The 27,906-nt window shown below is 43.7% G+C and overlaps 1 protein-coding gene across 1 annotated transcript in view; it reads right to left on the minus strand.

The window, feature by feature from the left end:
- kcnn3 (potassium intermediate/small conductance calcium-activated channel, subfamily N, member 3) overlaps positions 1-27,906 on the minus strand; it is a 260,128-nt gene that overhangs the window by 91,947 nt on the left and 140,275 nt on the right. Inside the window, exons 4-5 of the mRNA XM_060920461.1 lie at positions 12,802-13,098; positions 6,264-6,385 (exon numbers count right to left, since the gene is read on the minus strand). Of these exons, the coding sequence (XP_060776444.1) occupies positions 6,264-6,385; positions 12,802-13,098 (419 nt within the window). The remainder of the gene's footprint in view (positions 1-6,263; positions 6,386-12,801; positions 13,099-27,906) is intronic.

The following is a 27,906-nucleotide window of genomic DNA, read 5'->3' on the forward strand; positions in this document are numbered from 1 at the left end:
GCTGTTCCGACGGCAGGACAGCAGATCTCCTCTTCTCCCCTCTCCTCTCTCTCTCTCTCCCCCTCCCCTTCTGTGTCTCGACCTCGCCCCATTTCCCCACCGCGGAGGCGGGGGCCGGCTCCACCCCAGCTGGCCCGCCGCACCCGTGGTGCCCTCCCATTTCCCACTTCTGTGTCTGTCTCTTCCCCCCCTCAGGTGAGTGAGCCCCAGAGCGCCAGTGCAGAGAGAAAGCCCAGGCCGGTTTGCTGGCGCTGCGGGGAGACGGGCCACCTCCAGCAGCATTGCTCGGCAATGGAGGTGGGCACGGTGGTTTGGATCCCTGACGCGCCAGGAGCCGCCCTCGATCGGGCCGGAGCGTATCGCATACTGGTGAGTATCCAAGGGGATACATATCAGGTGTTGGTGGACTTTGGCTGTAATCAGACCTCAATCCACCAAAGCCTGGTGCAAGACGAGGCATTGGGGGGAGCACAATTGGTGAAGGTGTTGTGTGTGCATGGGGATGTTCACAACTACCCTTTAGTGGCGGTCCACATTTTTTTTCGAGGGGAAAAATTTTGTGTAAAGGCGGCGGTTAATCCTCGCCTTACCCACTCGATAATTTTGGGGACTGATTGGCCGGGATTTCGGGAGTTAATGAGGCATTTAGTGAAGAGTAGGTCCTGCCGTAATTCATCAGGGGGAGGTCCCGGTGTGGCATTGGCGGGAGTAGCTGTCACAGAGCTGTCTACGTCATCACCACGTCAGAGTGAGGAGCCACAGGCTCCTCCTCCTTCTCTCGGGGAATCCCTTGCAGATTTCCCGTTAGAACAGTCGCGAGACGAGACTCTGCGGCATGCGTTTGACCAAGTGAGAGTAATCGATGGTCAAACGCTCCAGCCAAACGCCACCCTGTCCTTCCCCTATTTCTCCATTATGAGAGATAGATTATACAGATTGACGCAGGACACTCAGACTAAGGAGCCGATTACACAGCTTTTGATTCTAAAGAGCCGCCGGGAATTAGTATTCCAGGTGGCTCACTTTAATCCCATGGCTGGACACTTGGGGCAGGATAAGACACTAGCCCGAATAATGGCCCGGTTCTATTGACCAGGGATTCGTGGCGATGTCTGTAGGTGGTGTACGGCATGCCGCGAATGCCAGTTAGTAAATCCAGTGGCCATTCCAAAAGCGCCTTTGCGTCCTCTCCCATTAATCGAGACCCCATTTGAAAGAATTGGGATGGATCTCATCGGGCCATTAGATCGGTCAACACGAGGGTACCGCTTTATTTTAGTTCTGGTGGACTATGCAACGCGATACCCGGAAGCAGTGCCTCTTCACAATATCTCAGCACGCAGTATTGCGGAGGCGCTCTTCTGCGTCATCTCCCGAGTCGGAATCCCCAAAGAGATTCTGACTGATCAAGGCACCTCGTTTATGTAACGCACACTGAGCGAACTGTATGGGTTATTGGGAATTAAGCCAATCCGCACCAGCATTTATCACCCACAAACGGACGGTTTAGTCGAACGGTTCAATCACACACTCATGAACATAATTTAAAAATTTGTTCATGAGGACGCATGTAATTGGGATAAATGGCTCAAACCCTTGTTATTTGCAGTGCGAGAGGTCCCACAAGCCTCCACGGGGTTCTCCCCATTTGAATTATTATATGGGCATAAGCTGCGCGGCATCCTAGATGTACTGCGGGAAAATTGAAAGGAGGGACCTTCCCTGAGCAAAAATGAAATTCAATACGTTATTGACCTGCACACAAAATTCCACACACTCTCACACTTAACCCAGGAGAATTTGCGGCAGGCCCAAGAACGGCAAACACGCCTGTACGACAGGGGTACGCACCTTAGGGAGTTCGCACCGCGAGATAAAGTACTCGTACTGTTGCCCACATCGAGCTCCAAATTGATCGCCAAGTGGCAAGGACCCTTTGAGGTCACATGGCGAGTCGGGGACATCGACTATGAGGTGAGGCAAATGGACAGGGGTGGGGCGCTACAGATTTACCACCTCAATCTGCTCAAACTCTGGAATGAGGAGGTCCCCGTGGTGTTGGTGTCGGTGGTTCCGGAGAAGGCAGAGCTGGGGCCGGAGGTTCAAAAGGGAACATTGACATCGCGTACCTCTCCGGTTCCCTGTGGAGACCACCTCTCCCCGACCCAACTCGCGGAGGTTGCCCAGTTGCAGACCGAATTTTCAGACGTGTTCTCGCCCCTGCCCGGCCGCACCGACCTCATAGAACACCACATCGAGACGCCCTCGGGGGTGGTAGTGCGCAGCCGCCCTTACAGGCTACCCAAACACAAGAAAAAAGTGGTTTGGGAAGAACTCGAGGCCATGCTCGAAATGGGCATCATCGAGGAGTGACTGGAGCAGCCCGGTGGTCTTGGTGCCCAAGGCCGACGGGTCGGTCCAGTTCTGTGTAGACTATAGAAAAGTCAACGCGGTGTCTAAATTCGATGCGTACCCAATGCCTCGTATTGATGAGTTACTGGATCGACTAGGCACGGCTCGCTTTTACTTGACACTGGATTTGACAAAGGGTCATTGGCAGATCCCCTTGACTCCACTATCCCGAGAAAAAACGGCCTTTTCCACAACATTTGGCTTACACCAATTTGTTACACTTCCTTTTGGGCTGTTTGGGGCACCCGCTACGTTCCAGCGGCTTATGGACAGGGTCCTCTGCCCCCACGCCACCTACGCAGCCGCATACTTAGATGACATAATAATCTATAGTAATGACTGGCCGCGGCATCTGCAACACCTGAGGGCCGTCCTTAGGTCGCTGAGGCGAGCAGGTCTCACGGCCAACCCAAATAAGTGTGTGATTGGGCGGGTGGAAGTATGGTATCTGGGCTTCCACTTGGGCAATGGGCAGGTGCGTCCCCAAATTAACAAGACAGCAGCGATTGTGGCCTGCCCGAGGCCCAAGACCAAAAAGGGGGTGAGACAGTTCCTGGGGCTGGCTGGCACTATCGTAGGTTTATACCTAATTATTCGGACGTCACCAGCCCACTGACTGATCTCACTAAAAAGGGGGCAACAGATCTGGTCCAGTGGGCGGAGCAATGCCAACGGGCTTTCTCTGAGGTGAAGGCTGCACTGTGTGGGGGGCCACTGTTACACTCCCCTGACTGTTCTCTCCCCTTTATGTTACAGACTGATGCGTCAGACAGAGGGCTGGGGGCTGTTTTGTCCCAGGAGGTGGAGGGGGAGGACCGTCCAGTGCTGTATATCAGCTGAAAGCTGTCAGTGCGTGAGGGGCACTACAGCACCATCGAGAAAGAGTGCCTTGCCATCAAGTGGGCGGTCCTCGCCCTCCGCTACTACCTGCTGGGACGCCCTTTCACCCTCTGTTCGGACCACGCGCCCCTCCAGTGGCTCCACCGCATGAAGGATGCCAACGTGCGGATCACCCGTTGGTATCTGGCACTCCAGCCCTTTAACTTCAAGGTGATCCACAGGCCGGGGCGCAGATGGTTGTGGCGGACTTCCTCTCCCGTCAAGAGGGGGGGAGTCGGCTGCAGGCTGGATGGCCGCCCAGCTTGAGTCGGGCGGTGGGGGTATGTGGCAGCAGGGGCGTGGTCAAGCATCGGTCTGTGACCGGAGGGCAGAGTCAGGGAAGGTAAGTGGCAGAATCACTGCACCTGATGTCTATTAACGTGTGTTTGTGTGTCTCCCCCAGTGACCGTGCCCTACATAAGGAGAGAGAGGGTAGAGGAAAGGAGCTCTCTCCTCAAACAGATAACTGATGTGTGTGCGTGTCTGTGACTGGGAGTGTTTGTATGACAACTGAAAAGTGTCCAAATAAAGAGTTTTTGGAAACTCAGTTCTGGCCTGCCGTACTTCTGTGCTCTACCCACCCGCTCCAAGTACTACAAGCGTCTTCTGATGAGAAGGGTTGAAGAAAATCGGCATGCAAGTTCACTGCAGTTATCTAAAGAAGTAGAAAGCCAAACTGGGGTGACTATTTCCCGTAACACAATACGGTGTACACTGCAGAGAAATGGCATGCATGGATGGCGTCCACGAAATCAGCCTCTCCTAAAGCCCAGGCACAAAAAAGCCCGCCTAGAGTTTGCCAGGGCCCATGCTGACAAAGATGAAGACTACTGGGACTCTATACTCTGGAGTGATGAGACCAAGATAAATGTTTTTGGAACTGATGGCTTCAAAACTGTATGGCGTTGCAAAGGTGAGGAATACAAAGAAAAATGCCTGGTGCCTACAGTGAAACATGGTGGTGGCAGTGTCCTTATGTGGGGCTGCATGAGTGCTGCTGGTGTTGGGGAGCTGCATTTCACAGATGGCATCATGAATTCACAGATGTATTGCTCTGTACTGAAAGAGAAGATGAAGGGCATCACTCCATGCCCTTGGTCGTTGTGCACTTTTACAACATGAGTAAATGCACATCTAAGGCCACTGTTGGATTTCTGAAGAAGAACAGGGTGAAAGTGATTCAGTGGCCAAGTATGTCTCCTAATCTGAACCCAATCGAACACCTATGGGAAATCCTGAAGAGACAAGTTGAGCATCACTCTCCATCCAGCATCAAGTCACTAAAAAAGGTCATTGTTGAAGAATGGAAAAAGATTGATGTTGCAAAATGTCGGCAACTTGTTCATTCCATGCCTTGAAGACTTGGTGCTGTCATTAAAAATCATGGAAGCCATACATAGTACTACATGTAGTAGTTTTTGTTGTGGGGTGTACTCATTTTTGCACCACCCTAATTTGAGTAAAACTGAAAAATGTGTAATCTAAGTTTATATTATTAACCTTACTTTCACGTTATAAGTTAAACAGATGTTATATTAAACTTTGTCTTGTCAACATTTTGGAAATTGTTTGTGTTCATTGAGATATTGTTTAAAATTTTACTTTTCAAAGGGGGTGTACTCATTTATGCTGAGCACTGTAGGTTACCTTGCACTTATGATCAGGTTCCCTGTGGTGGTACACGTATGCTGTTTGTACGTATGTCATTTGTACAGACAGTTGTGAAAGCGATCAAAAATCAGGTTGATGCATTACCATATTCTTTTAAGTATGGAGCTTCACTCCGCACACTTTGTGCTCAGGGAGCTCCGCTATCATTTATATTATAGTCATAAGTACTGTCAGAGTGGTGCTGTTATAGATAATTAACCAACACATTCAGCTTGGAGAGTTTAACTGAACTTGTACCATTGTAATCAACACAACTCTGTTAAAAAAAAAAAGATGATCATTCGGATATATATAATTAATATATATATATTATATATAATTATATAATTATAATATATATAATTACTAATTAAACATAAAGTGGCACTGGTCTCAGAGTTTTTGGAGCCATATGTGGATCCCATAAGGAACAGAAATCCAACAGGAAGAAAATGTCCCTCTCACTTCTTCTAACCTCATCTTTAAACAAGCTCATTTTTAGTCAGTTTTTAATGTTGTCATTAAGATGAACAATTACTGCTGTCCTTGGAGCAATTTATTTTATTTGAATGTAAAACTTAAAACAGTCAACACCTGCACTTTGCTAATTCATATTCCAATCATTAAAAGTCCAAATGGACAAAAGTGACTTAACTTTTAAAGACTTAACTCTACTCATATAAGGAGCAGACCATTAATAGGAGTAATCAATCAATTAGAAATAGAAAAAAGCCAAACACAAAGACACAACTGAAGAGGGGAGGAAAACTAACTGGGAGAAACCCCCAAAACCAAGAGCAGGAGACATCTGGAATAAGTAGAATAATGCACTCAACTCGGGCGACACGGTGGTGTAGTGGGTCGCCTCACAGCAAGAAGGTCCTGGGTTCGAGCCCCGTGGCCGGCGAGGGCCTTTCTGTGCGGAGTTTGCATGTTCTAAATTTGAACCTAAATTTGAGCAATGCATCTCCATGCAGTCTTGAGTTGCAGAGTTGTCTGTCAATGAGGAAGTGGCAATATGAATGTCACCCATGTGTTTCTATGGGCAGCATAGAAACACATTGCAAACCATCACTTCATACTGGGGAATTCTTCAGCATGGATGGATAAATGCATCCAGAGTGCAATACATGCTCTGTTATCATGGCAACAGCCTTGTCAGAGGCAGGCTGTTGCCATGATGTGCTGTGGCCTCTGGGCTTGGCACAGTCTGCGACCTTTTGAACCTCTAACATGGGAAATATGAACAAACTGTGGGACATCATCAACCTGGATTGCATATGTAGCTCCCATGGGTGGTAATGGGTGGCATTATCTCTCACCTCTCACATACTCGTACAGTCCAGGCTGCAATGATCCACAGGGAGATACTGAAGACCAGAAGCACTGTACCTGGGCAGATAGTCATCAGGGTCTTCATCACAAACCGTGTGTTAAAGTGCACCTAATGAGAAACCATAGACAGACACACAAGCTTCAGGAGTTTTGACACAGACAAAGGACCTTTTGTTTGCATTCATTTGCATTATTCAGCCATGTTCTCTGAAGTACTGGACAATACCTTCATACTCTTCTTCTTCTATTACCAGAGACCAGATAATTCTCAGAGACACTCTAGTTGCCCTCTGACCTAATTTTTTTTCATGTTTAGGAGGGTGTGAGTGAGTATACAAGTAAACAAGTCTATTAACTATTGGACATTTGAGGTCCACTAAGAACTACCATCCAAATCTATAATGACAAGCACTTCTAGCTGAAAAAGTAATTTATCAACATGTCTTAAAGGCATTCTACAAGCAGGTGTAATGATGAAGAACATCAATGACTTGTATCAATCATGAGTCTGACAGAAACTAACCTACACTCCCAATAATCAATCAGAAAATCAGCTATAGCTGAAAAAACAACTTCATAAATCATTTGCTGCTCTTAACAAATATTAAGCAATTATTGGACGAGGTTGAACAAAATATCGTGATTTGTTAGTGGCGAGCAAGCAATGAATTGTTTGCCAATGCCGAAGACAAAGACAAATAATTGCTTGTGAGGTACTAACAAATCACGATTGTCAGTAACAGCACTGAGAGCACAAGCTTGAAACAGCCTTCAAACATGGCTGCCACGAACTACAACACTTACCCAATGAAGAGCATTACCACTCAGACTGGTAAAGCTCTTCAGTGGGTAAGTGCTGTCTGGGAGCACGGAGGTGAGCACACTACATCTTACAGTCATTTCTTACAGTCATTTCCTGGATTTCCTTTGTGATCTTTTGATCATCGGAAATGCTGGTGAGGGATAAGAAATAAAGGGAGCATTGAAGAAGAAATCCCTTACAGCTGGCAGCATCGCCGGCGTATTTCTCAGGTAATGGGAGGAGCTTTGTGGAGCTTACGGCGGCTTCGGGGCATGTTAGGAGTGACTGGTAACTGGTAAGGCTCTTCAGTTAGGAGTGACTGGTAACTGCTGACTGGTAAGGCTCTTCAGTGAGTAAGTGCTGTCTGGGAGTGCGGAGGTGAGCACACTACATATTACAGCCGTGTCCTGGAATTATTTAAGCGAGTTTTCGATCATGAACCTAAGGGCATTGAAGTTGGAGATAATCTGTTGACCATTAAGCAGGGAAATAGAAGAGCCACCAAATACGCTCTGGACTTTCGAACCCTAGCTGCCAGCAGTGGCTGGAATGAGCCAGCTTTAAAGGTTGCTTTTTGCCAAGGTCTATGCCCAGAAGTGTTGATTGAGCTGGCATGTCGAGATGGACACTTAACTCTAGACTCTTTCATCAATCTAGCTATCTGATTGGATCATCTGATCAGCAGTAGACCAGCTTTACAAAATGCTGCCACACTGCCTCCAGCCACTGCCCACACCCATGGAGATATCTCAGACTCATCTGAAGCATTCAGAGAGAGAGAAAGAGAGAAGAAAATGTGAGAGTTTGTGTTTCTACTGTGGTCATCCTAACCATCTTATTTCTAAATGCCCTGTTCATTTGGCTTGCAGCAATTCTACATGTCCTGCTGAAGCATTGACCAGCCCGGTGAGTGCCTTGTCACCTCATAAGATTAAATCTTTTAAAATACCAGTCATATTGGAGCTGCCAGTGTCAACACATGTGCTCCGTTTGCTTAGTGCTTTGTTTATTGACTCAGGGGAAGAGGGAAATTTCATCAATATCTCAATCATCCAGAAATTCAACCTGTCCACGAACACCTTGCAGAGACCACTCGGCCTCAAGACCATCAACGGAGGTCCCATATGGGACGGACTTGTCACCACTCACACTATCCCTCTTCAAATTCAGGTGGGAGCTCTTCACTCAGAACTTCTTTTGCTGTATGTCACACCGACGGCACACCATGACATCATCTTAGGCTATCCCTGGCTTCAATTACATGATCCACTGATATCCTGGCAGCATAAAGACATTCTTCAATAGTCATCAACCTGTTTTCAAAATTGTCTGCTTCGTCCCCAACTAACCCTCTCATCTATGTCAGTGGAGAGTCCACAGCCCAACTCACTCGACAGCATTCCTGAATGTTATATGGACCTAAAGGAAGTATTCAGCAAGGGTAAGGCATGTGGCCTACCTCCTCACTGCCCAATATGTCTGTGCAATTGATCTCCTCCCAGATACCACTCCTCCATGCAACCATATTTATCCACTTTCTCAGACTGAGCAAGCAGCCTTGGAAGAATATGTACAGGAAGCCTTGAACCAGGGGTACCTACATCTGCTGGCTTTTTCTTCATAGAGAAGAAGGGAGGTCTTCGTCCATGCATAGGGGTCTCAACCAAATCACAGTGAAAGACCCCTACCCTCTTCCACTTGTACCTTTGGCCCTTGAGCAACTAGGTTCCGCTAGAACCTTCTCCAAACTGGACTTACATAGTGCGTATAACCTGATGAGAATCAGAGAAGGGGATGAATGGAAGACAGCCTTTAGTACCACCGCCGGCCATTTTGAATACCAGGTAATGCCTTATGGCCTTTCTTCGGCACCAAGTGTATTTCAGTGCCTGATCAACGACATTCTCAGAGACGTTGGGGAAGTACATTATTGCCTGCATTATTATATATTGATGACATCTTAATTTACTCCTCTGACGATGAAAGCCATCAAAAACACATTAGATCTGTACTCTCCCACCTCCTCAAAAATCACCTATATGTAAAAGCCAAGAAGTGTGAATTTCATGTACACCAGATCTCATTTCTGGGATACATTATCAGCACAGAGGGAGTCAGCATGGACAAATCTAAAGTCTTGGCCGTCACGTCTTGGTCTGCTCCTGCTTCAGTTAAGGAACTACAGCATTTTCTGGGCTTCGCCAATTTTTATTGGTGCTGTATTAGGGGCTTTAGCACCATCGCCACACCCCTGATCTCTCTCCTAAAGAACGGGCCTTGACACCTCCAGTGGAATCCGGCAACCGAGGAGGCCTTCAGAAAACTCAAGGTCACTTTCACCATGGCTCCCATACTCAGAGACTGGAGTAGGGGAAGTGCTCTCTCAATGGTTCAGGGAGAAGCCCAAACTGCACCCAGTGGCTTTCTTCCCTAAGAAGCTCACACTCACAGAGAGGAACTATTACATCGGCAATAGAGAACTACTAGCCATTAAGTTAGCCCTCGAAGAATGGAGACACTGGAGGGAGCCACACACCCCTTTGTAATTCTAACCAATCACAAGAACCTTGAATATCTCAAACAAGCAAAGTGCCTCAACCCACATCAAGCCAGATTGGCTCTGTTTTTCACTCATTTTAAATTCACGATATCATATTATCCAGGCACCAAGAACACCAAGGCTGATGCAGAATCCACAGCTCCTCACCACACAAATCCGAACCACACTGCATCCTATCACCTGAGTGTTTTGTTCAGGTCATTACCTGGGACTTTGATGAAGAAATCAAAAGAGCTCAATCACAGACACCTCCAGAGAATCCCCCCCCCGCCTCCTGTATGTCCCACACAACCTCAGAGGCAGACTCATCACTTAGGCTCATGCATCCCCCACCACAGGCCATCCCAGTAGCCAGTGTACACACCAGCTACTAGGAATAAATACTGGTGGGAGGATATGGTGACTGAAATCAACCACCTTGTCTCCTCATGCTCAGTGTGCACAAGCCAAGGTACCATGAACTCCACCCACCAGAAAATTATGCCCCCTCCCTGTACCTCTAAGACCCTGGTCACACCTGACCGTTGACTTCATCACTGATCTTCCACCTTCCCAAGGCAACACAGTTATCATAATCATCATCGACAGGTTTACCAAGACTCTCAGACTCATCCTGTTATCTGGTCTATCCACAGCATTTCAAACTGCCGAACTTATCTTCCACCATGTTTTTAGATATTTTGGCATTCTGGAGGACATTGTCAGCGACCGGGGCCCCCAGTTCATCTCCAAACTCTGGTCATGCTTCATGGAAAGATTGGGAATTTTAGTAAGTCAAACCTCTGGCTACCACCTGCAGTCCAATGGCCAAGTCAAATGGGCCAACCAGGAAATACTGTAGGGTGCTTCCTGTGACTCTTCTGCATGCGGAACCAGGGGGATTGGGCACAATTCCTTCCATAGGCCGAGTATGCACAGAACTCACTCAAACTGCCACTCAACTAACTCCATTCCAGTGCATACTCAGCTACCAACACCCCCCCGGTTCCCATGGTATAATGCACCCATCCAGGTACAAGCAGTCGACACCTGGTTCAAGTGGATCCGACAGGTATAGGAGGAGGTACACCAGAGAATAGAAACAGTTAATGCTAAATACAAGCAATATGCTGACAAACACAGGAACAAGAACCCGGAATACACTCCAGGAGATCAGGTGTAGGTCTCCACAAGGGATCTGAAAGAACCCAATATGTAAGAAGCTACAGGCTCGCTATATCGGTCAATACAAGGTTCTCGGTCGCATCAGTGAAGTCTTGTATAAACTAGAGTTCCCACCTCACAACTGAGTTGCACCCACTTTTCATGTCTCTTGTTTGAAACCAGCAATCCAAGGCCCACTATCAGCTAACACTCCCACCCAAGAGCCCCCTCCCTTAAGCTTTGAGGGGAAACCCATCTGCCAGGTAAACAAGATCCTGAACTCCCGATGTAGACAAGGACAACTAGAGTACCTGGTAGACTGGGAGAGCTATGGACCTGAGGAGCAAAGTTGGGTAGATGCAAGGGACATCCTGGACCCTCTCCTGATATAAGAATTTCATAGCCAACACCCCAGCAAACTGGCACCAAGAGGGAGAGAACGTCCAAGGAAGAATGTTGCTCCCAAAAGGAGCTCCTTGGGAGGGGGGTGTTCTATCAGTAACAGCACTGAGAGCACAAGCTCAAAACAACCTTCAAACATGGCCACCACAAACTACAACTCCCAAGAACCACAGTGCCTTCTGTCTCCAGCTTATTAAATGCACCTGTCTCTCATTATCATCATTAGCAACAACCCTATATAAACACCACTCTCACTCACTGTGAAGTATCATTCAGTGTTTCCTTCTTGTCGTTACCAAGCTGTTTACTTTCTACCTGCCTTCTAGTATTCAACTTTTGTTTATGTTTACCTCGACCACGTCTCTTAGTCTCATCTACGTAATCCAGTTTGCTGATCAACTGACCTCCACCTGTTTCTTTAACTATGCTTCTTGTCTACTGTTTTGGCTCTGTCTACAGTTTGCTTCTCCTGCTCTCCCTTGCGTCTGCATCTGTAAGTGCCTGCACCCTGACAATGATATTTTGTGAAAACTGATTTCAATAATTGTTTTATCATTCAAATTATTTATTACGCCATTTTGATTGGCTAAGCAAACTGCAAATAGCTGCCTACAAATAACAGTCTGCTAATGTGAATTATGGTGGAAAGCCATTTTGTTGCAACTCATGGTCTGCTCGTGCGCAGTTACTTCACACTTTTGTCAACATGGCTCAATTTCTTTGTTATCATTTGACTCATCACATGAACTTTATAGTCTGTATTTTTAAAAAAAATATTTGAATGATAACAATTATTGAACTCAGTTCACAAAATATCACGATTTGTTAGTGTCTTGCAAGCAATTAATTGCCTTTGCCTTTAGCATCAGTCAATAATTAATTGCTTGCTTGCCACTAACAAATCACAATATTTTCTTCAACCTCGTCCAGTAATTGCTTAGTATTTAAAGAGTCTAGGAATACTGTGGCAGTTGGAGGTGTGTTATTTCTCCATAATGGGTCACTGAATCTACATAATCTGTCTGACTGCTTGCTTATCAATCCCCTACTATTTTTGTCACACAGATACTTGGTACAATATAACATTTGGACATGATATATTGATTTGAAATTATTTCATTACCAGATGCAAACTTTCATGGATTCTAACCATTATCCATGATTAAACTCAATTACATCTCCTTATTATACATATATAATAAGGGGCTTGTATACCTCCATTCTCACACCAAAGGTGGCTTATCCCTGACACCACTTTATGAAGTTATTAGTTCACTTCACTCTTTGTGAAATGTCTATTGCCATAAAATATGTATCTTCTAGTTTTGAAGGGTCAACATTCCAAAAAGTATTAATTCAGGACAGACTGTTAGACTAGATCTAAGAAAAATAACTAGCAAAAAAATGGGAGTCAAGATTGGGCAGGATAAATAAAAACACGAATGAAGAAATCAGGTAAGAAAGGAGAAGGAAGAACCAGATGAAACACCAGGAAACAAGAAAATGAGAAACCAACCAAGATGTTGGAAAACAAGGCTAATCCTCATTCTCTAAATCCAATCCCACAAGATGCATTCAAGAAACCCATTCCTGCCCCTAATGATCTTAGACCTCTCACCTTGTTGAGAGCCCCTATGCTCCGGGAGGAGGCATCGGTGAACAGCTTGCTATGGAGGAGCATAACACGGGCGATGAGGTAGAGTCGGAGGAACATGGGCACGGATAGCACCATATCCAGGTCAGCCTCCGCCTGCGAGGGGATGTAGGTGAACGCAAGTCGAGCGCGCCACACAAACTTGAAGTCTCCAGGCACTGGGTGCACAGCTGAGACCAGCAGCTCCAGCGCAATCAACAATACTCGCTCCATGGTCATGGCGATGCGCCAGTCGTCTGCGCCATTATCAATGACAAACAGCTGGAGGAGAGAAACAAGAATTTTACCTGATAGTGAGTTGAAATTTAGCTGAGATCAGGTTTGCAAGATATGATGTGATTATTAGCAAAATGTTAACAATGAGATTCAGTAAAAATCCAAAGGCACATGGTAGTGTATACCTGATGTTTGTTTGCTTGATTATTATTTTTTCTTTTGCAGATTAAAAAGCACATCAAAAGTCAGCATATAAAAGTCAGTAGGGCCTAAAATATACTCCAAAGAACTGTTTTCCTATTAAAGTAATTTATTTATTAATTCAATTATTCATGGAGGATCCGGAGATTATCCCGGTAACACTGGGCACAATAACTGTGTGGTTCAGCTCAGCCTCCTCCTGTTTAAAGGCCAGTGGATTGTATGCACAGCAGAAAGCCTGAGTGAACAGCAGCAGCTCTCAATTCAGAAGCTGCATAACATCAGGCCCAAGAAGCAAGCTGAAAAAAATCACAATGGACTCCATATACCCAGGAATCTATATATTTCAGAATCTCCCCTCATGTAAACAGTACTCCCATCAAAACCAGTCCCACAATGGATGCTGCTACTCTCAACAAGCCATATACAGTAGATGGCCAAAAGTATGTGGATACCTGACCATCACAACCATAGTTGCCTATTCCAAAATCATGAATTGGTCCTCCTTTTGTTGTTATAATAACCTTCATTCTTCTGGAAAGGCTTTCTGCTAGATTTTGGAGTGTGGCTGTAGGGATTTGCTCATTCAGCCACAAAACCATTACTGATGTCGGGTGAAGAGGTCTGGGGTGTAGTTGGTGTTCCAGTTCATCTCAAAGGTCTTTCATGGGGTTGAGGTCAGGGTTCTGTGCAGGACACTCAAGTTCTTCCACATCAACCTTGGCAAACCATGTCTTTATGTAGCTCACTTTGTGTACAGGGGCATGCAACAGGTTTGGGCCTGTTAGTTACGCTGAAAGGAAATGGTAATGCTACAGCATACAAAGACATCTTAAACAAGTGTGTGCTTCCAACTTTGTGGCAACAGTTTGGGGAAAAACTACATATAGGTGTGATGGTCAGGTGTCCACAAACTTTTGGCTATATAATATATGACATAAGCATTGTGCTTATTGTACAGTATGAGGAATCTGTATTTGTTATTTACAGTGTTTATGCACTGTATTTAATTTCTTCCATTTGTATGTTCACATATTATCCCTGTTTTCAATTTACATTTTTCAATTTACGTTTTTGCATTGATTTGGCAAATTAAAGTATTGTGTACTTGAATAAAGTGGATACCAGTCCATTGCTGGACATTCCTACCTAGAGGCAATTTACATATAGTACCAGTCAAAAGTTTGGACACCCCTACTCTACTCATTCATAGGTGTTTCTGTATTTTGATTGTTTTCTACATTTTAGAACAATACTTAAAATATCAACAAAACATATAGAACATATATGGAATTATGTGGTAAACAAAAAAGTATTAAAAAAACCCAAAAAGTATATAAAAAGTATATAAAAAAACCAAAATATATGTTTCATATTTTAGATTCTTCAAAGGCGCGGCATGGTGGTGTAGTGGTTAGCGCTGTCGCCTCACAGCAAGAAGGTCCTGGGTTCGAGCCCCGGGGCCGGCGAGGGCCTTTCTGTGTGGAGTTTGCATGTTCTCCCCGTGTCCGCGTGGGTTTCCTCCGGGTGCTCCGGTTTCCCCCACAGTCCAAAGACATGCAGGTTAGGTTAACTGGTGACTCTAAATTGACCGTAGGTGTGAATGTGAGTGTGAATGGTTGTCTGTCTCTATGTGTCAGCCCTGTGATGACCTGGCGACTTGTCCAGGGTGTACCCCGCCTTTCGCCCGTAGTCAGCTGGGATAGGCTCCAGCTTGCCTGCGACCCTGTAGAACAGGATAAAGCAGCTAGAGATAATGAGATGAGATGAGATTCTTCAAAGTCGCCAGTGTTTACCTTGATGACACTTTACACACTATTGACATTATCTTAACCAGCTCCATGAAGTAGTCACCTGGAATGCTTTTCAATTAACAGGTGTGCCTCGTCAAGAGTTAATTAGTGCAATTTGTTGCCTTCTTAATGCATTTGAGATCAAATAGTAAATAATAAAAATACAGTAAATAGCCCTATTCCACAACCTTAGTAATCCATATTATGTCAAGAACCTCTCAACTTAGTAAAGAGAAACAACATCCATCATTAGTTTAAGACATGGAGTGACTTTTAATGAAAACAATTAGAGAAAAAACATTGAATTAGAAGGCGTGTCCAAACTTTTGACTGGTACGGTACATATATACACCATGCAAAATTCCATACAGACAGGAACTGGATCTCAGGATCGAAGGCCAGATCCTGGAGCTGTGAGGCAGAGATACTTCCTGCTAGCTCCTGTATTGAATGATGCTTCAATGTACAGTATTGTATGTCTAATTAATGCAAGAATGCAAAAAATCCATTCTAAAAAGGTTAGTTAAAGGTAAGTCATTTTATTTGTAAAGCACATTTAAAAACAACTGAAGTTGACCAAAGTGTTATGCATTTTCAAGACGGAGTTAAACAAAAATGAGAGTTAAAATGAAAGCACAGTACAAACATGGGCGGCATGGTGGTGTAGTGGTTAGCGCTGTCACCTCACAGCAAGAAGGTCCGGGTTCGAGCCCCGTGGCCGGCGAGGGCCTTTCTGTGCGGAGTTTGCATGCTCTCCCCGTGTCTGCGTGGGTTTCCTCCGGGTGCTCCGTTTTCCCCCACAGTCCAAAGACATGCAGGTTAGGTTAACTGGTGACTCTAAATTGACCGTAGGTGTGAGTGTGAATGGTTGTCTGTGTCTATGTGTCAGCCCTGTGATGACCTGGCGACTTGTCCAGGGTGCACCCTGCCTTTCACCCATAGTCAGCTGGGATAGGCTCCAGCTTGCCTGCGACCCTGTAGAACAGGATAAAGCGGCTAGAGATAATGAGATGAGTACAAACGTAAAAGATATTAAGTCAAGAAAGGCATTGTCTTGTCATGCCATCTTACTGGAACATGGGAGGAATCATAGGCATAAACATAATGTAAATCTATTGTGAAGGTAAGTAAATAATGCATGCATACGCAGAAAATCTCATCTCATTATCTCTAGCTGCTTTATCCTGTTCTACAGGGTCGCTGGCAAGCTGGAGCCTATCCCAGCTGACTATGGGTGAAAGGCAGGGTGCACCCTGGACAAGTCGCCAGGTCATCACAGGGCTGACACATAGACACAGACAACCATTCACACTCACACCTACGGTCAATTTAGAGTCACCAGTTAACCTAACCTGCATGTCTTTGGACTGTGGGGGAAACCGGAGCACCCGGAGGAAACCCACGCGGACATGGGGAGAACATGCAAACTCCGCACAGAAAGGCCCTTGCCAGCCCCGGGGCTCGAACCCGGACCTTCTTGCTGTGAGGCGACAGCGCTAACCACTACGCCACCATGCCACCCACGCAGAAAATCAACTAGCAAATATGCGTTGTATGACTGTTCATTTTTACTAGTTAACCAGTAGTTAAGGAGTTGACCACTGTTATTTTAACCTTATTTATACAGATAAAAGCTGGTAAACAACAGCAAACAGCACTTCAAACTGAGCTTCAAATACCAGCCACAAACAAGCTAGTAATTACATCTGCAGCTTTGATGCTGAAAATAATCTGTGCAATTAATGTACAAAATAACATCTGTGTATGATATTATATGATTTGAAAACCATTAGACCCTAAACATAACTAAAGTGCGCACTGGGCTTCACAGGAACCTACAAAGAAGTCATTCATTAATATTTAGCAACTGACTTGCATTGGACAGCAGTGATGTGTTTTAAATGACTTATTTATATGTATAGAAATACTAAGTTTGTTAGAAAATATCACAGGTGAATATGAATACTTGGTAGTGTTTCTTTATGGGGTTAAAAAAAAGCAGTCCTGCACACCCCTCAAGAAGTGATAAAGTTTACATTTTATTAAAACAAGTGTTGTGTTAATATTCTATTAAAATAAAATGGGGAAAAAAGACTTTTCCCAGTGTAGTCTAACTTCAATTGTAGTGGACTGTAGAATTGACTTCATTTAGTGTCTGCAGCATTTCCAGAATAACGAAGTGCATTTGTCTTGCAATTCAAGTGCCATTACACTTCATTGTTTTTTTTTTTTCCTCCCCAAGTAGTCATCAGCTCCCCGCACCAGTGGCTATATTGGGAATGTATTGAATAAAGTGAGTGTGTCTAGTCTATGGAACAGCTAATAGCAAATAGAATTAACTTTTAAATTTGAAATGAATTACAGGTGGGGCAGCATGGTGGTGTAGTGGATAGCACTGTCGCCTCACAGCAAGAAGGTCCGGGTTCGAGCCCTGTGGCCGGCGAGGGCCTTTCTGTGCGGAGTTTGCATGTTCTGTCCGTGTGGGTTTCCCCCACAGTCCAAAGACATGCAGGTTAGGTTAACTGGTGACTGTAAATTGACTGTAGGTGTGAGTGTGAATGGTTGTGTGTTTAGGTGTCAGCCCTGTGATGACCTGGCGACTTGTCCAGGGTGTACCCCGCCTTTTGCCCGTAGTCAGCTGGGATAGGCTCCAGCTTGCCTGCGACCCTGTAGAACAGGATAAAGCGGCTAGAGGTAATGAGATGAGATGAATTACAGGTAGGTGAATAATGCTGGGAATCAGCTGGGATCTGAAAAAGCTTGTAGACGTTATACTAATCGATACTGGTAGATACAGTGGTGCTTGAAAATTTGTGAACCCTTTAGAATTTTCTATATTTCTGCATAAATATGACCTAAAACATCATCAGATTTTCACACAAGTCCTAAAAATAGATAAAGAAAACCCAGTTAAACAAATGAGACAAATATTATACTTGGTCATTTATTTATTTAGGAAAACTATCCAATATTACATATCTGTGAGTGGCAAAAATATGTGAACCTTTGCTTTCAGTATCTGGTGTGACCCCCCCCCCAGTGGTTTAGGGCTGCAGTTGTCATGAACCATCAGTGTCACCAGACCCATTTTACTGGGGCACATGCCTCAGTATATATCTGCTGTGCCCCAGTAAAATTTCCTGATCACATTTCAGAAACAGTAATGTCTTTGGCACTGCGGAATAACTGTATATGACCGACACATCCAAATTGCACCCATTTGTCTCTATTAAATTGCTGGTGGAATACTCATCACACAATTAACACACATGTATCACATGAAACCACATGACTTGAGCTTCCCAACGGTGCTACCCCCTAGTTGCTATGATAAACAGTCCCTACTGTTTCGAATGGTATAAAGTATTCATCTGTGCCTTTTGCCTTTCTTAAGTAATCCGGTTTTGAAATTGCAGCAACAGAAAATTACAGCAACAATTTGTCTTCAACTTCAGACTGATATTCTATTGTAGCTTACATTACATGGTTGTCAGTACATGATATATTTTTACAAATTATTGTGAAGACATACAGTAGGCTATACCACTATCATGATATTTATGTTGCCAGATTCCAGACAATCCACACAACTATGAAAAGATATTTTGGTTGCCATGCTTCATATAGTGGCATACATTCAGTAACATGGAAAATCCATCAATGCAAAATACTTTTCCTTGATAGAAAACCCTGATGCAAATATTATTATAACCTAGACTGTACTGAAAAACAACAACAACAACATAGATTATATCATGATAGCATGTAGATGGATGGCCTTTATAATGACCATGACCTTAAAAGTAAAGATAGTACACCCTGAAAATAGCCTATGGTTAATTTAGATAGATAATATCAGGAATAGAGTTGATGGTTTTCTACTTCAAGGTGCATCAACTTTCTGTCCCTAAATATAAGGTGCACATTCTGTGCATCTATGCATGTCCATGTGAATGTCGGGAATGCACATGCAGCCAAACACAAAAAATTGGAGAAGGAAGGTACAGTGACGCCACACAAGTTCATGCAGCAAAAGAATATATTTTTAAGTGAAGTTGTACAGTGGGGCAAAAAAGTATTTAGTCAGTCACCAATTGTGCAAGTTCTCCCACTTAAAAAGATGAGAGAGGCCTGTAATTTTCATCATAGGTATACCTCAACTATGAGAGACAAAATGAGAAAAAAAATCCAGAAAATCACATTGTCTGATTTTTAAAGAATTTATTTGCAAATTATGGTGGAAAATAACTTTGGTCAATAACAAAAGTTCATCTCAATACTTTGTTATATACCCTTTGTTGGCAATGACAGAGGTCAAACGTTTTCTGTAAGTCTTCACAAGGTTTTCACACACTGTTGCTGGTATTTTGGCCCATTCCTCCATGCAGATCTCCTCTAGAGCAGTGATGTTTTGGGGCTGTCACTGGGCAACATGGACTTTGAACTCCCTCCAAAGATTTTCTATGGGGTTGAGATCCAGGGGCGCAGATAGGATTTTTGAACTGGGGGGGACTGAGCTGTCAGCAAATGATTCCATTTTGTGTGTAATATATATGTGTGTGTGTGTATATATATATATATATATATATATATATATATATATATTCTAGCTGCAAATGTCCGGTTTTTGGTGCAATATCTCCATAGGTGTATAGAGGCCCATTTCCAGCAACTATCACTCCAGTGTTCTAATGGTACAATGTGTTTGCTCATTGCCTCAGAAGGCTAATGGATGATTAGAAAACCCTTGTACAATCATGTTAGCACAGCTGAAAACAGTTGAGCTCTTTAGAGAAGCTATAAAACTGACCTTCCTTTGAGCAGATTGAGTTTCTGGAGCATCACATTTGTGGGGTCGATTAAATGCTCAAAATGGCCAGAAAAATGTCTTGACTATATTTTCTATTCATTTTACAACTTATGGTGGGAAATAAAAGTGTGACTTTTCATGGAAAACACAAAATTGTCTGGGTGACCCCAAACTTTTGAACGGTAGTGTGTATACATGTTATTTCACCTCCCTCACTGCCATCACCAGGAACTACCTGCAGGCCAAGACAATGATAACATTTTAACATAGCCTATGGAAATCCAAAGTTTACACATTATCATCACGCACAGAAATTGCAAAACTAGTTTTAAAACCGCTAAGTTCCAACTGTTAAACATAGCGAGAGGCTGGGCTACGTGTGTGTGTGTAAAGTGTAAACCAGTGCATCCTGACTTTCTAACTATGCCTGTGTGTTGCGTGAGCGGCAGTCAGTCAACACCTCTTCGCAAAGTCTCTTTATGAAACAATATGCTCGCTGAAATTATGGCAGGGAACGCCAGATTAAACATTAAAACTGCCTTCTGAGCACTGTATCTACAGGCTACCACCGAAAGGAGGAGGCTACCAGAAAGGCATCTCTACTCCGTACGATTTTACTTTCACTACGACATTACTTTGAACAGACTATCAAAAAATTGCAAGGTGATATGATAAAGTAAGGCACAGTTTACTTACAGTCGTTTTTTGTTTTTTTAAACGATGCAATCGTTTTCTGCCTTTTGGCACCCTTCATCATGCCGTGTTGGGGTCCTGAACTAGGAGGCGCTGTCCCTGATATGCCTGTCAAACTTGTTATGGGTAACTATAGCAACCAAGCTCGAGCTCGCAACCTGTGCAGTCTGCGCAGTTGCAACTATGTATACACTGCTGTGCACCTCAATAAACCTTATGGTAATTAGTCTTTTGATTTTTCTGTGAGGTTTGCCTTATGCAAAGAAAGACAGCACAGACGTTTTTTCCTCCCTATAAGTGGGGGGGACCGAATGAGGTGAATTTAAATCTGGGTGGGACGAATCCCCCCCGTCCCCCCCTCTATCTGCGCCCGTGCTTGAGGGGGTGGTAAGAAAAGAAAGTGGAGCCTTGTGGGATCAAACAGGTTATGGGGTCAGAGGAGGTATAATGATTAGTGATATTGATTGAGGTGGTTCTGTCTGTAAGATGAAAATCACTCCATCCCTCAGTATAATGCTTTTTATAGGCAGCTACATTGTGGTCTAATAAAATTCTAGAATTCACAGACAGCAATAAATCACTCTGAACGCCTGAAGAAGAGTGGATGAAATGCTATGAAGAGTAGTTTTAAGACCAGGCTGAAATTTACCAAAAAGTTTTAGTTTAGGACAAACAGTAGTTCACATGGGGTTTTTAAGAGTGCTTGATTAATTGGAAATGCATGGGTGGGTCTTAAATTTAGGCTCAACCTTAATTTGGGCTACAAAGATCAAAATATTCATGTAACTTATAAGACCACATTCCTTCCCTGGAAGGAGGGAATATGCTTGTCATGATCAGCTACAGGCACAAGCAAACTGACTGAGTCAATAGAGCAGGAGTAATAATGGCAAATGCAGTGTTTTGGGGTAAATAGAGCAAATTGGCATCAACACAATTTGACTGTGGTCAGAGAAACCATGAAGGTAACACAAGACTGAATAAGTGACCTAAGACAATGATTAGGGCCATTACCTTACTGAACCAAATTAAACAAATTGTTTAAATGAAACCCCCCATCTACCCCTTCCACCTTCCCTTCCATGTGTCCTGTGCATGAGCACAGACACCCTGCCCCTTGTTGCTGATTGGCTGGAATAGTGGTGTTTGGCTCAGTTTGTGCCACTTTGTTTGTTTTCCATTTACAGAGCCAGGTCTGTTTATGAACACCGGACTTTTTTTCCCCAGTGCAGACATGGAAAAAAACAAAGCAGAACATAAGGAGATATTCACTGAATTTCACAAAAAGTACACTGGATTAGAATCGATAACTGGACCTTTAAAGGACTAATAAGGCCAGCACATATGAATATTACGACTACCAACAATTACCTCTGTTATTGAGGCTAGGAGATGAGGGCACAACCAAATTAAGTACTTACTGAATTTCAGGGGATAGTACACTGAAAATCAAGTTAGGTCAGGTCAGGAGACCTGCTACTGATATTCTATAATCCAGTACTCCCTGTTGCAGGGTCAGGCTGTTGGCAACTAAACCGTCTTCCCCACTGGCTCCTTGGAGTATGGTGAGGAGGATGGCTGGACACCCTGATGGAATTAAATACAAGATCCATCTAAAGGCTCTGGAGAGCTAACGAAAGCCATCCAGGAACTTCTTTGAGTTGACTGTGGAGTGGCACCCCTTTGACTATTTTAACCTTGAGTTTCTCAGTGATGTGCCTTTTTAAGGGCTAAGGCATGCTGAACCTGAACCTGACACTGAAAATAAAACATTTTAACACTGTAGGGGACATATGGAACTGTCGAATGGAACCTAAATATAGCTAATTGTTGAAGACAATACTGTAGTTTGTTTGGAAAGTGATCTTACATTGACTTAGAATGATTTTAGCAAAAGTAGAGCCTGTAATCAAAAGTGATAGAAGTAGCTTGATTGGAATAAAGTCATGAATACTGGAGTGTATATTTAAATCTGTCTGTACCATAGAATTACAAAACCTAGATGCCATTTCAAGTTAAGATTGAGACATCAGCTGTACCACCCTCTTGGTGCAGGATATTTTCCACATATCCCATGAAGATGTTTACAAAAAAAAAAAAAAAACTGGCACATTCAGTGCATTTTCATGTTGTGAGGAACTTTATGCAGGAATTAAGGTAGGCTGGTGAGGCTGATATTTTATTTTTAGCTTGCATGGGTACAGATACTCATCTTACTGATTGTCAATGCAACTCAAGGTTCACTCTGGCTTACCTATTTTTTTAGCAGGTGTAATTAAAAATGAACTAGTCCCAAGTGGTGTGTGCTGGCCTTTGCTTATAGACCAATTAGCACAGTTGGGCATACTTTCGTTTGATGTGAATTTGATGAGAGGTCTTAAAGGTCCCATGGCATGGTGGTTTGTTGATGCTTTAAACGGGCTCGTGGAGGCTTCCGGATGTTATATCCGCAGCCTTTCTCAAAATGAACCCTCGGCACGTAAATATAGCCTCCTGGGAGAAAGCCCCATTTCAGCGCTTTTCCCAGTGCGTCGTTTTGCTAATGAGAAGCAGGAGGCGGGGAAGGGTAGAGGGTGGGGGCGGGTCATGGGGGGAGGGGCTTGACCAAGCTGCGCACACACATACTCCCTGCTATCAGCGCCTGTAGCCACGCTGCTAAGACAAAACCCTGTTCTCCCTCGGACTCCTTTCGTAAACTCAACGTGACACAGAGAACAGAGAGTGAGAGTGTTCGGAGTGGTAGTTTACGAACGTATAATACCCTAGGCTTGAACACGCACTCCATAACCAAAGAGGATAGAAGCAGCCACGGGCGCAGATAGAGGGGGGGACGGGGGGGATTCGTCCCACCCAGATTTAAATTCACCTCGTTCGGTCCCCCCCACTTATAGGGAGGAAAAAACGTCTGTGCTGTCTTTCTTTGCATAAGGCAAACCTCACAGAAAAATCAAAAGACTAATTACCATAAGGTTTATTGAGGTGCACAGCAGTGTATACATAGTTGCAACTGCGCAGACTGCACAGGTTGCGAGCTCGAGCTTGGTTGCTATAGTTACCCATAACAAGTTTGACAGGCATATCAGGGACAGCGCCTCCTAGTTCAGGACCCCAACACGGCATGATGAAGGGTGCCAAAAGGCAGAAAACGATTGCATCGTTTTTAAAAAAAAAATAAAAAATGACTGTAAGTAAACTGTGCCTTACTTTATCATATCACCTTGCAATTTTTTGATAGTCTGTTCAAAGTAATGTCGTAGTGAAAGTAAACTCGTACGGAGTAGAGATGCCTTTCTGGTAGCCTCCTCCTTTCGGTGGTAGCCTGTAGATACAGTGCTCAGAAGGCAGTTTTAATGTTTAATCTGGCGTTCCCTGCCATAATTTCAGCGAGCATATTGTTTCATAAAGAGACTTTGCGAAGAGGTGTTGACTGACTGCCGCTCACGCAACACACAGGCATAGTTAGAAAGTCAGGATGCACTGGTTTACACTTTACACACACACACGTAGCCCAGCCTCTCGCTATGTTTAACAGTTGGAACTTAGCGGTTTTAAAACTAGTTTTGCAATTTCTGTGCGTGATGATAATGTGTAAACTTTGGATTTCCATAGGCTATGTTAAAATGTTATCATTGTCTTGGCCTGCAGGTAGTTCCTGGTGATGGCAGTGAGGGAGGTGAAATAACATGTATACACACTACCGTTCAAAAGTTTGGGGTCACCCAGACAATTTTGTGTTTTCCATGAAAAGTCACACTTTTATTGACCACCATAAGTTGTAAAATGAATAGAAAATATAGTCAAGACATTTTTCTGGCCATTTTGAGCATTTAATCGACCCCACAAATGCGATGCTCCAGAAACTCAATCTGCTCAAAGGAAGGTCAGTTTTATAGCTTCTCTAAAGAGCTCAACTGTTTTCAGCTGTGCTAACATGATTGTACAAGGGTTTTCTAATCATCCATTAGCCTTCTGAGGCAATGAGCAAACACATTGTACCATTAGAACACTGGAGTGAGAGTTGCTGGAAATGGGCCTCTAATACACCTATGGAGATATTGCACCAAAAACCAGACATTTGCAGCTAGAATAGTCATTTACCACATTAGCAATGTATAGAGTGTATTTCTGATTAGTTTAAAGTGATCTTCATTGAAAAGAACAGTGCTTTTCTTTCAAAAATAAGGACATTTCAAAGTGACCCCAAACTTTTGAACGGGAGTGTGTGTGTGTATATATATATATATATATATATATATATATATATATATATATATATATATATATATATACACACACACACATATATATATAGTGTGTACGTATATATACATACACAAAATGGAATCATTTGCTGACAGCTCAGTCCCCCCCAGTTCAAAAATCCTATCTGCGCCCCTGGAAGCAGCAACTACAGCAACATATCGCTTATCCAACAGAAGACATGCATTGCGGAGCAATAGTCAAACATAAGCTCATAAGTTACAGTCAATTTCCAGACTAAACTCAGTTTAACAGAGCATGCTGCATGCTCTTTAGTTTTGTAGCACAGATTACCTGGCTAACTGCAGGAAGCGGTTAGCTGCACAGCTAATGTAGCCATTGCAAGGCTAACGCACCGATTTTAAAACACGGCAAAACGACCAGTTATACACTTACTTGTTCGGTGTTTGTTGCTGATGCGGCAGGGATGCTTGGTACGGACCCAGGCTTCAGTGACAGTTAATGTGCAAAACCTGCCCTGTACTGTCCCAAGTTGTGGAAACATTCCTCAGGAAAATGTTTCCGACAAACATACACCGTCTTAGGTAGACTCGACGGCATATTATTGAAGTAAATAAAATTAAGCCACTGCGTCTTCAGGGGCTCTCCCGTCGGCAGTAAAAACAGACTCTTTTCTGTGTTGTCACATCCATGTACAGCGCAATTTCCATGTTTCGCTCGCTTAGGTGATGCCATGTTGTTGTGTCCTCTATGGTCTCCTCACTACAACTGGGCGGGGCAATCCATACAGTGGGTGGGAATCCAGAGGGGGGTGTGGGGATCATCTCCCTTGCTGACGTAGTAAAGGGAAGAGCTTATCAACGTGCCATTTTGACGCGCCATTCTCAAATGTTGGGCATAGTTTGGTTTACACATTATGAAATTTCTAGCCACTGGGGTGACTTAAGAAGGTCAGAGGAACTCATTTTAACGTTAAAAAACCTCAGAAAGTGAAAATTTCATGCCATGGGACCTTTAAGAAAAAAAAAATCAACAGAATAATTATGCAGCAAAGAGAACTCGGGAACAAGATTAGGATCCATATTCAGGTTTATTACAACAATCCGCAAATCAAAACCTAATGTCAAACAGCAGGCCAGGGTCAAAGGTCACATACAGTGGTGCTCGAAATTTTGTGAACCCTTCAGAATTTTCTATATTTATGCGTAAATATGACCTAAAACATCATCAGATTTTCACACAGGTCCTAAAAGTAAAGAGAACCCAGTTAAACAAATGAGACAAAAAATATTATACTTGGTCATTTATTTATTGAGGAAAATGATCCAATATTACATATCTGTGAGTGGCAAAAGTATGTGAACCTCTAGGATTAGCAGTTAATTTGAAGGTGAAATTAGAGTCAGGTGTTTTCAATCAATGGGATGACAATCAGGTGTGAGTGGGCACCCTGTTTTATTTAAAGAACAGGGATCTATCAAAGTCTGATCTTCACAACACATGTTTGTGGAAGTGTATCATGGCACGAACAAAGGAGATTTCTGAGGACCTCAGGAAAATCGTTGTTGATGCTCATCAGGCTGGAAAAGGTTACAAAACCATCTCAAAAGAGTTTGGACTCCACCAATCTACAGTCAGATTGTGTACAAATGGAGGAAATTCAAGACCATTGTTACCCTCCCCACGAGCGGTCGACCAACAAAGATCACTCCAAGAGCAAGGTGTGTAATAGTTGACAAGGTCACAAAGGAACGCAGGGTAACTTCTAAGCAACTGAAGGCCTCTCTCACATTGGCTAATGTTAATATTCATGAGTCCACCATCAGGAGAACATTGAACAACAATGGTGTGCATGGCAGGGTTGCAAGGAGAAAGCCACTGCTCTCCAAAAAGAACATTGCTGCTCATCTGCAATTTGCTAAAGATTACATGGACAAGCCAGAAGGCTATTGGAAAAATGTTTTGTGGACAGATGAGACCAAAATAGAACTTTTTGGTTTAAATGAGAAGCGTTATGTTTGGAGAAAGGAAAACATTGCATTCCAGCATAAGAACCTTATCCCATCTGTGAAACATGGTGGTGGTAGAATCATGGTTTGGGCCTGTTTTGCTGCATCTGGGCCAGGATGGCTTGTCATCATTGTTGGAACAATGAATTCTGAATTATATCGGCGAATTCTAAAGGAAAATGTCAGGACATCTGTCCATGAACTGAATCTCAAGAGAAGGTGGGTCATGCAGCAAGACAACGACCCTAAGCACACAAGTCGTTCCACCAAAGAATGGTTAAAGAAGAATAAAGTTAATGTTTTGGAATGGCCAATTCAAAGTCCTGACCTTAATCCAATCTAAATGTTGTGGAAGGACCTGAAGCAAGCAGTTCATGTGAGAAAACCCACCAACATCCCAGAGTTGAAGCTGTTCTGTACAGAGGAATGGGCTAAAATTCCTCCAAGCCGGCGTGCAGGACTGATCAACAGTTACCGGAAACATTTAGTTGCAGTTATTGCTGCACAAGGGGGTCACACCAGATACTGAAAGCAAAGGTTCACATACTTTTGCCACTCACAGATAAGTAATATTGGATCATTTTCCTCAATAAATAAATGACCAAGTATAAAATTTTTGTCTCTTTTGTTTAACTGGGTTCTATTTGTCTACTTTTAGGACTTGTGTGAAAATCTGATGATGTTTTAGGTCATATTTGAAAAAGAAAGAAAACAGAACTTTATTCATCACACACTTGTGAAATTTCCTCTCTCCATTTAACCCATCTGAAGCAGTGAACACACACATGCACACACGTGTAAGCAATGAGCACACACACATACCCAGAGCAGTGGGCAGCCATGCTAACAGTGCCCGGGGAGCAGTTGGGAGTTAGGTACCTCGCTCAAGGGCACCTCAGCCTAAGGCCATCCCATGTTAACCTAACCGCATGTCTTTGGAGTGTGGGGGAAACCGGAGCACCCAGAGGAAACCCACGCAGACACAGGGAGAACATGCAAACTCCACACAGAAAGGCCCCCACCGGCTGCTGGGTTCAAATTCAGAACCTTCTTGCTGTGAGGCAACCGTGCTAACCAGTACACCACCGTGCCGTCCTGGTGCAGAAATATAGAAAATTCTAAAGGG

Source organism: Neoarius graeffei, chromosome 5 (genome assembly GCF_027579695.1).
Source record: "Neoarius graeffei isolate fNeoGra1 chromosome 5, fNeoGra1.pri, whole genome shotgun sequence".
In the NCBI taxonomy this organism is placed as follows: domain Eukaryota; kingdom Metazoa; phylum Chordata; class Actinopteri; order Siluriformes; family Ariidae; genus Neoarius; species Neoarius graeffei.